This window comes from Myxocyprinus asiaticus, chromosome 49 (assembly GCF_019703515.2).
Source record: "Myxocyprinus asiaticus isolate MX2 ecotype Aquarium Trade chromosome 49, UBuf_Myxa_2, whole genome shotgun sequence".
In the NCBI taxonomy this organism is placed as follows: domain Eukaryota; kingdom Metazoa; phylum Chordata; class Actinopteri; order Cypriniformes; family Catostomidae; genus Myxocyprinus; species Myxocyprinus asiaticus.
The window spans coordinates 22,781,197-22,793,545 of record NC_059392.1 but is presented as its reverse complement, the minus strand read 5'-3'; the positions used below and the strand labels follow the sequence as shown (position 1 = coordinate 22,793,545).

At 40.4% G+C, this 12,349-nt stretch overlaps 1 protein-coding gene across 2 annotated transcripts in view; it reads right to left on the bottom strand.

Annotated features, from left to right (window-relative positions):
* Nucleotides 1–12,349, bottom strand: part of LOC127438444 (metabotropic glutamate receptor 7-like) — a 647,223-nt gene that overhangs the window by 435,745 nt on the left and 199,129 nt on the right. For both annotated transcript variants that reach the window (XR_007896742.1, XM_051694042.1), the window contains exon 7: nucleotides 9,885–10,024. Coding sequence is in view for 1 of the 2 variants with exons in the window: in XM_051694042.1 (XP_051550002.1) it covers nucleotides 9,885–10,024 (140 nt within the window). In the remaining variant the exon portion in view is untranslated. The remainder of the gene's footprint in view (nucleotides 1–9,884; nucleotides 10,025–12,349) is intronic.

The window sequence follows — 12,349 nt, the reverse complement described above, 5'->3', positions numbered from 1 at the left end:
CTGTGGAAACCGGCTCCCGCTTCCTCCTTTATCTGCCCAGCATGAACCTTTATCACACTGGTGTCAAAACCCGGGATAAGGAGGAAGTCATCTTCACCACTGGAAGAGTCATCTTCACCGCTGGAGGAAGTTTTCCGATCCCTCACCAGCATCCACCAGGTCAACACCAGGCCCTCATGGATCTGCAGGCGGAGCAGCAACAATGCTGGCAGCAGCGAACTCCCATGTGATGCTGGCAAAGATGGGGGCACAAGATGACACGGAGGACTTTCTGGAGCTCTTCGAGTGCACAGCCCAAGCTCTGGAATGGCCGCGGGCGCAATGGGCAGTCCACCTCCTACCACTGCTGACCGGGGAGGCCCAACTTGTGGCCCAACAACTCTTGGTCGACAAAATCCTGCGGTACCCTGAGCTGAAGAAAGCCATCCTGCAGCGGGTCGGCCGCAGTCCCAAAGAGCATTGCCAGCAGTTCCGATCCCTGATGCTGATCGAAGTCGGCTGCCAGTTTGCCTTCGCTCAACAGCTCCGCAATGCCTGCCAGTGGTGGGTGCTGGCTGAGGAGCCCAGCGATGTCGGGGGTGTCATCGATCTCGTGGTACTGGAACAATTCGTCTCCCAACTACCGAAATGAACGGTGGAGTGTGTCCAGTGCCACCGACCGGCGTCGCTGGATGAAGCAGTACAGTTGGTGGAGGACCATTTAGCGGCGTACCCGGGGGCCGGTGTGCCCCGTTCTCTCTCTCTCTCTGGTCCCTCCCCCTGCCCCTCCCCCGTCCCCTCCCTATTTCTACCCTATCCCGGATAGGGGCGGGGCTCATCAAATTTACCACCTCAACCTACTAAAACCCTGGAGAGAGCCGGTCCCAATATTCTTGCCAATGGTAGTTCCAGAGAGGGAGGAGCTCGGTCCGGAGGTGAGTCTAAAAGCCAATCAGTTCACTCCGGTCCCTGGTGGAGACCACCTCCCACCGTCACAACGTACGGAGTTTGCCAGATTGCAAAAACATTTCTCTGACATGTTCTCGCCTCTTCCCGGCCGCACTAATCTCATAGAACACCACACTGAGACAACCCCAGGGATAATGGTACGTAGTTGGCCCTGCCGGTTACATCGAACACAAAAAACATGTAGTGCGGGAAGAATTAAAGGCCATGCTCGATATGGGGGTAATAGAAGAAACCCACAGTGATTGGGCCAGCCCAGTGGTTCTGGTGCCTAAGAGCGATGGCTCAGTCTGGTTCTGTGTGGATTATAGGAAAGTCAACACATTGTTAAAATTTGATGCATATCCAATGCCTCGTATTGACGAACTGCTCGATTGGTTGGGCATCACTCACTTTTATTCGACACTGGACTTAACAAGGGGTTATTGACAGATCCCCTTAATGCTGATGTCCTGTGAGAAAATGGCCTTCTCCACAAAAATTGGGTTACACCAATTTCTGTTTGGGTTGATTGGGGCCCCGGCTACGTTTCAGTGTCTTATGGACTGAGTCCTCAGACCACACGCTGTGTATGCCACTGCTTATTTGGATATCACTATTATTAACAGTAATGATTGGCAGCGGCACATGCAGCATCTGGGGGCCATTCTGAGGTCACTGTGACGAGCAAGGCTCACAGCAAACCTGAATAAGTGCGCAATTGGGCGGGTGGAGGTACGGTATCTGGGGTTCCACTTGGGGCATGGGCATGTACAACCCCAAATTGATAAAAATGCAGCGATTACGACCTGCCCGAGACCAAAAAGGAGGTGAGACAGTTCCTAGGACTGGCTGGCTATTATCGAAGGTTTGTGCCTAATTATTCGGACATCACCAGCCTGCTGACTGATCTCACTAAAAAAGGGAGCTCCAGACCCGGTCCAGTGGAGGAAGCCATGCCAACAGGCTTCACACAGGTAAAAGCTGCGGGGAACTTTGTGGCGGGCCGCTTCAGCACTCCCCTGATTTCTCTCTCCCTTTTGTCTTACAGATGGACGCTTTGGACAGGGGGGTGGGTGCTCTACTGTCCCAGGTGGTGGAAGGGGAGGATCGCCCAGTGCTGTACTTTAGTCAGAAGCTCTCTATGAGAGAGACGAAGTGCAGCACTATAGAGAAGGAGTGTTTGGCCATCAAGTGGGCGGTCCTTACTCTCCACTACTATTTGTTGGGATGAGCATTCACCCTCTGTTTGGACCATGCCCTGCTCCAATGGCTCCACCGCATGAAGGATGCCAACGCCTGGATCACCTGTTGGTATCTGGCACTCCAGCCATCTAAGATCGAGGTGGTCCACAGACCGGGGGCAGAGATGGCTGTCATAGACTTCCTCTCCAGAAAAGGGGGTGGGGGGGTGGACGGGCAATCTGGTGGTGGGGGTATGTGGAGGTGAGTGCGTGGTCGAGCGCCCGTCTGGGGAGAGAGAGAGAGCGGTAAGGAGTTCCACCTGAGATGAATTGCTACTAATTGCTGTGAGAGAGTTTTGTTTGAGTGATGCTAAATTGCAGTCTTGTGTTCGAGTGAAGCTGAAAAGCAGAGTTTTATTTGAGTGAAGTTGAAAAGCGATTTCTGTTTATTTGTTAATAAAACGGACTCACATGAACTGTGAAAACCGGCTCCCGCTTCCTCCTTTATATGCCCAACATGAACCTTTATCACATTATGTAATACTTTAGCTACAAATTTACTTAATTATGTATGTATGTTCAGCTTAAATGTATGAATTTAAGCTGAATTATGTAAACGTTTTATGTGTTAAAATACTTTCTTTTATCCCATCTTAATATGCAGCGACAACTATAAATAAGCCATTCATAGATTTGTTTTCTTGAAAACTGTAAGCACCGTGTCTGTGTGGCACTATAACAATTCATGTGTTTGTTTTGAGCGATCTGCTTAGACCTGTACCAACAATGTTACTCAACCAATGGCGAGAATTGGGGGCAGGACTATCTCTTTGTTTGATCAACAGCAGATGAGGGGCGTATTCAGAAAGCTGTTTTGAAAACAGTTTATTATTGCAATTCCATTCGATGGCGCTAGTGTAGCAGAAATGACATACTCAAAACATTTAAAGAATATGGGAGTCAACAAGTGAGTCGAAAGTGTCACAAAAGCACAACAAAATGATGAGGTCATTTCAATTTTTTTTATCGCATATTTGCTTTTAATGACACTGTCGGTTAGGTTTAGGTTTAAGGTTTAGTGTAGGGAGGTAGGTAGGTTTTGTTGATTCAAAACTCAATAGAACATTAACCTAAAAACCTCATCTGCTTGGGAGAAAATGTAACTCTCTTTTAGCGCCATACAGTGGATATTTAACCTCCGAACTGCATCGATACTTGTAAATAACCACGTAATATAATTTGTCAAAAATGACGCCACAGTCAAGTAATTTCTTCTTGTTTTATTTACACTTGTAAGTATCTTTGCATTATGATATTCTACTAATTGGTTAAGTCTAGTGACGTCCCTGACATGAACTATTTCTTAGTTATTACAGTAGGTGACATTAACTTTTAGGCATCAATAATAAAAATAAAAACAAGTTGTGAAATGCAAATATATTATATGTGACTCACAGGCCAATAAAGTGCAACGATAATCTCTCAAATGACAGAAGACATCCTAGCTCTGTCCCCGAGACAGACATACTGTAATTAGCTCATCGGCTATAGGCTCTATTCTCCCAGACTAATCAAAGTTTGAAACTCCAGGAAAGTGTATATTTATGCCCTATTGGTATTAGGGAATGTATCCAATGATAAGCTAATTAAAATAATGAAGAATGGGTGACCAGTTTTGTTTTCAAACAGTGCTCCTTTATGTGTCATGCTTGATGTTCAATTTTAGTAAATACCTTCAATTAATTGTGTGAGGACTGAATGAGGTCCACTGAGGCTACCGTGTTCTCATTCTTGGATTACTGGCCTGTAATCAATCTTTTGTAACAAAGGTTGAAACTATAACAGTGACACCCAGGCTGTAGGAATAGTACATCTTAAATTGACCCACTATACGAAGTCTTTGTGGAACAATAATGGGCGTTTCCCAATCTATGTGCATTTTCAAACCAGGATGGGCATTTCTTACCTATCCAGTGAAAGTCGGGAATCTCAGTGTAGTAATCATTGGCGATTAGTTGCCACCTTTTCCATGCATATACTGTACAATGAGTGTGTCAGAGGTATACCTGACATTCAAGGACACAATTACTGCACAAAATAATGTTCACTAACTACTGATGTCTTATGAATGGGCTGTCTTCATTTCAGTCATGACAACTCTCGGGAAGATTTTGTATGTTAATGTGGGTATGACATTTTAATAGGATGTTGGTCTTGGTGGACTACATTTACATTACATTTACTCTTATTCATTTAGCAGATGCTTTTATCCAAAGCGACTCACAAATGAGACACATAAGCAATTTGTTATACAAAGTTTAACAACATCTGAAGTATAGGACTGCCAAGTTCTCACAGTGGCTAGAGTAGTAAAGATGCTAGCACAGAACAAAGAGACAGACAAGGATTCTATTTTTTGTACATTAAGTGCAGGTTAAGTGCAGGTTAAGTGCAGTAGTAAGTACAATTAGTGTGGGTTGGTTTAGTGCTCATGGAACATGTGTTTTCAGCTGGTTCTTGAATGTTGAGAAGGTAACAGCAGATCGTGTGGAGTTTGGAAGATCATTCCACCACAGAGGAGCAGAGAAAGTGAACGATCGTGACTTTGACTAGATCTGCTTCACTGCTGCTCCTACTGCTGCTGTTGCAGAGCAAGTATGGAAACGTTCTACTGCTAGAAAATACAGACATACAGAGTTAAGCATGTGGACATGCTGCTGCTGTTGCAAAATTAGACAAAACGCAAGACATGCTGCTGCAAAGATATACATTACAAACAATCCCCCAACAAAGCAGGGAAGGTGTACAAATTCATAACACAAACACAATCTCCCAATCAAGTATCCATGTAGATCTATCACCAAGACTTGTGTACTGCTGCTGCTATGAAGTGCTGCTGCTACAAAGAGCCATGTGCACTGAGTTTATGCTAGCTAGGTGGGCCTTGGCCATAGGCCAAATGGTGTAAAGCTAATGAACTAAATCTCTATGTGTGCCTTGGCCTGCCAAGCTGAGTGGCTAAAACGGCTTGTGACCTAACTCATAATGTGTACCTGAACCAGGAAAGCCCAGAGGTTATTTTACTAATGACTTAGAATAGATAAGTGTGGATTTATTTTATCTAATGACCTAAGATAGCGATGTGTGCTAGCCAGATTTGGCTAAGGCTTACCATGTTAAAGATGCACTTCTATGTGATATGGCCAAAAGGAGACCTTACAGTGCAAGCTGATGAGGGAAAGCCCCATCAACCACCTAAGCAAATAGCATTGTTCAGAGGAAAAACTCTTGCAGTGCACTGCAGTGAAACCGACTTGTCTGCAAAACTGAGCCATTTAAATGTTAAACAAAGAGATAGATGCAAGATGATTGTCCACCTGATTGCATATCAAAGACCAATCAACCTACACTTTGCGAGCCGATTGGCTTAACATATTACATGTAAGCGAGCCGACTGGCTAACTGATAACAAGCTCAAGAAGCTATCAAGTCATATCAAGTGGCTTGTGCCACGTAGAGTTTAATGGCTGAACTTAGGTCATTTATATCGCTTGTGCATGCACGATTTCACTAATCCACTTATGCCTAGACTTAGCCCATACTTGTATGAAAATACCAAAACTTCATGGCCATGTCCACTGACTTTGCACAAATGGTGTATCGCATTGCACTACACTTAGGATGTAGCATTCTTAAAATAGGTGCCTTAATCTTATTGACCTAGTGAAAACACTATTGCTAGTATTAACTCTAATTGTCGAGACATAAATTTATGTTCTACTGTAAATGCACAGACTGAGTTTAGACTTTGTGCTGAGAAAAGAGGTGGTTCTCAGAAGACTTAAGTTGACGACTTTCAAAAAAATAGCAAATTATGCCTTGTGCCATGTCATTTACAGGGGCCTACAATCTATTTTTGTGAATACACCTACTGTTGTGGATTTGCCCACAGATAACACGAACACTCCCACCCACACCCAGTTGTGCATTGCACTTAAATTTAGCACTCTCATGAAAATTGGACAAGATGTAACACATGGTCGAAATTAGAGGGCACAAAAATAGAGCCCTTAATACAATGTAATTTTGATTCTCAGGTTTTAAGGATGTTTAGAAAATTATGATAAATCTATTGATTAAGAAAATGTTTTTTTTTTTTTTTTGCAGTGCATCATCCTAAAAAACTATGATGCACAAGAGCTGTTTGCATGCAGAAGCAAGCTAGCTTCCTTTTTTAAAATTCAGAGCTTTTTACAAAAATGCAAATGAAGATTGTGTAATATCATTAATTATTAATACCTCTGCAGCAAGCATAAAACACATTAGGGTTCCTTTCCGCAGCTGACACTGTGCATCCTGATGAATTCAATAATAACCAACTGCACATCAATTCAGCACCTTTTTTTAGAAAAAAGGATTCAACTCAGGCTTTCATCACAAGTCCACTAAGGAGGCAGGATAAACCCCAAAAAATTCTGTCTTCTCCTGCCAGCATTCCGATAAGATAGGTGTGGATTCAGAATCAGCATTCCCAGTAAAACTCATTGCAACATGACCATTCATGACCGTTTGCACCTAGTGGGTGAGAAAAATAACATCACTTGACACTTTCCAAAACAACAGTAAATGCAGGGGGGACTTTCCACACATATGATACACTTTTGTGTCCTATTACTTTACTATAGGCACAAATACCATGTTTTTTGTTCTGAGGACTAATCGATATGTTTAATAAATTTTTATCTAACAAAAGTATCTAAGTTTTAAACACGTGAAATGTCTGTATCTCCCCTTAATATTGTGATTTTGGCCTGCCTCAAATTGAACAGATATTAAATAAATTATAGTAAAACTATTTTTAATTAACTACTTTTAATGACTAAAAATGCAACATTAAGCAGTGTCCAACATTTTATATGTATGAAACCCAAGAGGTCAAATCATTTTGACCTTTTCTACAGCAAGGTGGGAAGACAAGTAAATAATTGTATTACATTTTCAGATTTTCAGATCCTAATTTGTACCCTATTCTAGTAAAGTGCCAAAGACGGTTTCTTCGTAAGAAGACGCCAAGGACAGACAACAAGTCCTTCCGGTCCGAGTCCTGTAGGACTATTTGTGGGACTCGTTTTCTGTGTGGGGGGCTAAGAATGGGGAATGAGGGCAAATGACATTTTCTGTTAGAACTGTAGGCGATCCTTTGAGATGACTCAGTTGGACTCCTCATCTGTGACTCAATGGAGGCCGGAAGATGTGAATCACGTGAATGTTGACAGACTCATTCTCACTTTCTCCATCTTTCTTTTCTCTAATAATACAGAATTTCACAGGCTGAGCATGAAAAGGATTCACACAATGCAAGACAAATCCATTTACAATATTACTGAGCCCAAGAGAGAACACAGCCTGACAAATATAAGTGCATGTGCCAAGATGCACACTTCTAGCTACAAATACAATTATTCTTTGCCTTCATGGAAATAAAAATGGGATCAAATCTTATGAAGAATTACAGCCAGATGTCAAGGAATTAAACTGAGTAATAAAATGTCTAAAGTTGTGAGAAAATTATGTGAACCCTTGGGAATTAGCTGGATTTATACATTAATTGGTCATAAAATGTGATCTCATCTACATCAAAGTCACAATTATAGACAAACGTGTGCTTAAGCTAACAGCACACAAACTATTATAATCTTGTATGTCGTTATTAAACACATCCCATTAAACATTCACAGTGCTGTGGAAAAAGTAAGTGAACCCTTGGATTTAATAACTGGCTGATCCTCCTTTTGGCAGCTCTGGTAGCTGCGGATTAGACCCACACAACGTTCAGAATGAATTTTGGACCATTCTTCCTTACAGAACTGCTTCAGCTCAGACATATTCTTAGGATGTCTGGTGTGAACGGCTCTCTTGAGGTCATTCCACAGCCTCTCTATTGGGTTAAGGTCTGGGCTCTGACAGGGCCACTCCAAAAGGTGGATTTTTTTTTTTTTTTTAAGCCATACTTTAGTGGATTTACTTTGATGTTTAGGGTCATTATCCTGCTGCATCACCCAACTTCTGGGTGATATCATCTTGGCTGGATTGCCACTTCTAGGGAGAGTAGCCACATTACTAAATCATCTCCATTTATAGACCATCTATCTAACTGCAGACAGATGAATATCTAAGCTCTTCGAGATAACTTTGTAATCCTTTCCAGCTTTATGCAAAGCAACAATTTTTGATCATAGGTCTTCTGAGATCACTATTTTGCGATGCATGTTCCATGTCAGCAGATACTTCTTGTGAATAGCAAACTCAAAATGTTTGACTGCTTTTTATAAGTTAAAGTAGCTCCAACCCACACCTCCAATCTCATTTCATTAACTGGATGCCAGGTTTGCCAACTCCTGACACTAATTAGCTTTTGTTGACATCACTAGCCTAGGGGTTCACATACTTTTTCCAAACTACACTGTGAATTTTTGAATTATGCATTCAGTATGTACAAGAACAATACAATTATTTATGTGTTATTAGTTAAAACAGATTGTGTTTGTTCATTATTGCAACTTAGATGAAGATCAAACCAGATTTTAAGACATATAGTATTTATACATAAATGCAGGTAATTCCAAAGGGTTCACATTCTTTTTCTTTCCACTGTAGATAACATGTTTTGGTCATTCAGAAGTAACAGAAATAAATCCAACTGCAGGCAGCCAGTGCTGATATGACAATACCAAAATCTAAGGATCTTGAAGTTTGTTATTTTGTTGACATCATCTGTAATGTTCCTGGACTGTCCAACATGTAACCTACTTAATATTCACAAACTAAGCCTTCGCCATGGTAATTAGCTAATGCTAATGCCCACTATAGAGTAACATCACAAGCACTGAAAATGCACCACATAATTGGAATATGTAATGAATTGCATTCTGACACATTTTGAAACACAATTTAGTGTGGAATCAAGCTTGCGTAGCTTGAAGTGTTTTCTCTTGTCTCTTTTGTATTTTCCATTGGTTTTCTTTTTGAAAGAATCAACTGCAACCCCTGTCAGGCTGATGACACAGCTGAACGTGAAATCTGTTATGCTCTTTTATTCAGAATCAAATCAAACTCATCTCATATTTAGGCTAAAACAATACTTAATGCCTTTTGTCACACGTATACACTACAAAATGGGAATGAAAACCAAGAAGCATATGTTCCTGTTCGGCAAGCTGAAAGGCTTGTGATGCGTCCTCAATAAAATATTTGCAGTCAATAGTACCAGGAAGCATAGACAATATATCAGAATGGTAATTTTGTATTGCACATATAAATAACCTGTGCTTCCCAAGGCAAGCATTTTTTCATATAAAATCATGTTTAAATCTTAGGTTCAATCAGAGGTTATAGTCTTAAGAAGTCTGTGCTATTAAGATGTATCTTTTAAATGCCCCTAACAGTTATCTGGACTAAATATTATATTATGTTAAACTGCTACGCCAAGATTGATGTGTGTAGACAGAGCATTCTGAACTAACATAATCAAAATAACCAGAAATCAGAAACTAGAGACCAATAAGTGCTTATTATAAAATCCACAGAGATGAGTGAAATAGAGATAGTTCAACGGTGGAATCCAATCTGGTTTATTAGCGGATGTTTTTTAGAGTTGTGAACAAGAACAATGGCCTAAAATGTAAGCTTCTTATTGGCTAAGCACCAAATCCATAATTTTAAGGTTTGCTGACTAAAAAGATTATATGATAACTTCTGCAAATTACGTGTACTCACATTAAGTTGGAGAGTTTCTGTCCACTGTCCAATTACTTTATATCCTGGAGTACTATTGATGCTCATCTGGTACTGGAAAAGATCGTATCGTCCTGGGGCATCACCATTCCGATTAAAAGTGACAGATGTTCCAGCACTCCCTACAATAGAAAAAAATCATTTTATGACATTAATTCTGGATGCATGACATTGTAACATGACATTAAATAAGCAATTGTGTATAAACTTCAGAAGAGTCTGGTGTCTGATTCACAAACAATTCATTCTTTTCAGCCAGTTCTTTTCAATAAACTCAATTATGGTCATTTTTGACACAAAATAAGAACCTGTTTCACTGATGGGGTAAAAGGCAGTTACTACAATGGCGATCGCAGCAAATATGTACAGTACAGGAAAAATGAAAGTTGCTCATATGACTGCTGCACATACCTACTAAAAAACAAAAAGTTTGCTTAGATATGATTGAAATAAAAATAGTGAGTGCTCCTCAGGCTAGCAGGGCAGACTGATCAAGCCTGACATTCATCTCCATCAGATTGTTTGAGAGCTCTACCTGCAGGGCTTGGCACTCAGGATCACAAATCTGCCAAAATACAATCAACGTTGTGGCTTCCACAACGGCAGATGAAATATCCACTCCGTTCCTCTCTGTTTACTAGCCTCACAGTGTGGATTCTCATCACACTTATTATATTAAAGGGCATTATGAGTCAGTGTGTATAATGTGGCCATGGGCAAGACTATATGGTACTGAGAAAAGTTTATTCGAAAGATACTACTTTAGTGAACACTGCTATATGGTATTGCCAAAAAGTAAGATTTAAAGTAATAGTTCACCTAAAAATGAAAATTCTGTCATTAACTTTTTCTTTCTTCCATGGAACACAAAAGGAGAAATTAGGAATTACGTCCAGTATTTTATTTTCTATACAATGAAAGCATTAAGTGTAAACACCTGTCATGCTCTAAAAAGTACCATAAAAGTAGCATGCAAATAGTCCATACGACTTGTGTGCTAATTCTTCTTAAGCAATATGATTTGAGAGTAACAAACTAAAAAGTCTTTATTTACTAAAACATTTCCAAGCTCTCTAAAAATTCCATATGCGTATATTCAAATAAGACAGAGGGCAAGATTTCCAGTGAATAATGGATGCAATTCAGGGGTGTCTGCACAAAAACACTTCAGTGAACTGGAAATATATGGCTCAAGTAATATGGACCATTTTATGGTGTTTTTAATAGCCTTTTTTCCTTTTTTTTTTTTTTTCTTTGTTCTCAGAGCTCAACAGTCCAGGGTCACTATCCATTTGAATGAAAATCAAAGCAGCATATTTTTTCTGATAAACCTCTCTTTTTGTGTTCCACGGAAGAAAAAATAAACATAGTCTAGAATTACATGATGGTGAGTAAATGATGAAAATTTTCATCATCTAGTGTATTATACCTTTAATTTTTCAAAGTCTTAGACTATTGTTAATGGAAAATGCTTCGTAATCCACCCGTAAACCCTATGGACCCACCTGCAGGTACAAAGGGGGGTGCTATATTGCGAAAAAAGTTTACGCTTAAAACATTAAAGTTTCCAAATACATATGTCAGGCATATGAGTTATCATTTGAAAGCTTAGAATCTGAACTTTTCAGGGATAACAATCTCTTCTGCATTTATGTTTCTTAAAATTTAAAAAACAAGAAGTGCCAGAAGTGATTAAAGTGTGATTCAGCAGCGATTCAAAAGATCACGACTGTTGTGTCATATCAAACATATGGCCAGACAAAAAATAAAATACAAATAAAATATAGCCGCAAGGGGCAATCATCGGGGTCCAAGCACATGTGACGAAATAAACAAAATTAACAGAATTGACAAAAATGATCTAGTGGATGCCAAATAATACAAATTGACAGAATAGATCCTCCCTAACCTAAATTTGCTGAAATTTGTGTACTGTAAAACGCACATAAAGGAATAAAATTAATCCATAACTCCATTTGGTTGCTAGGAAGTTACTAAGATGATACTCAAAAGGCTCCTTGCTACCCTGAGACAAATGAACAAAACCGAATGTCTCTACAATGTTCTGCTGCAGAGATATGTGATTTGTTGGTTGCTGAGGTAATCCCATTTGTTTGCTAGGCAGTCACCAAGGTGATCCTCAAAGGCTCCTTGCTACCCTGAGTCAAATGAACCAAACCGGAAGTCTCTCCAATGTTCTGGTGCAGAGATATGTGATTTGTTACTTGGTTGCTGAGGTAACCCCATTTGTTTGCTAGGCAGTCACCAAGGTGATCCTCAAAGGCTCCTTGCTACCCTGAGTCAAATGAACGAAGCCGGAAGTCTCTACAATGTTCTGGTGCAGAGATATGTGATTTGTTACTTGGTTGCTAGGGTAACCCCATCTGGTTGCTACACAGTTACCAAGGTGATACTCAAAAGGCTCCTTGCTACCCTGAGACAAATTA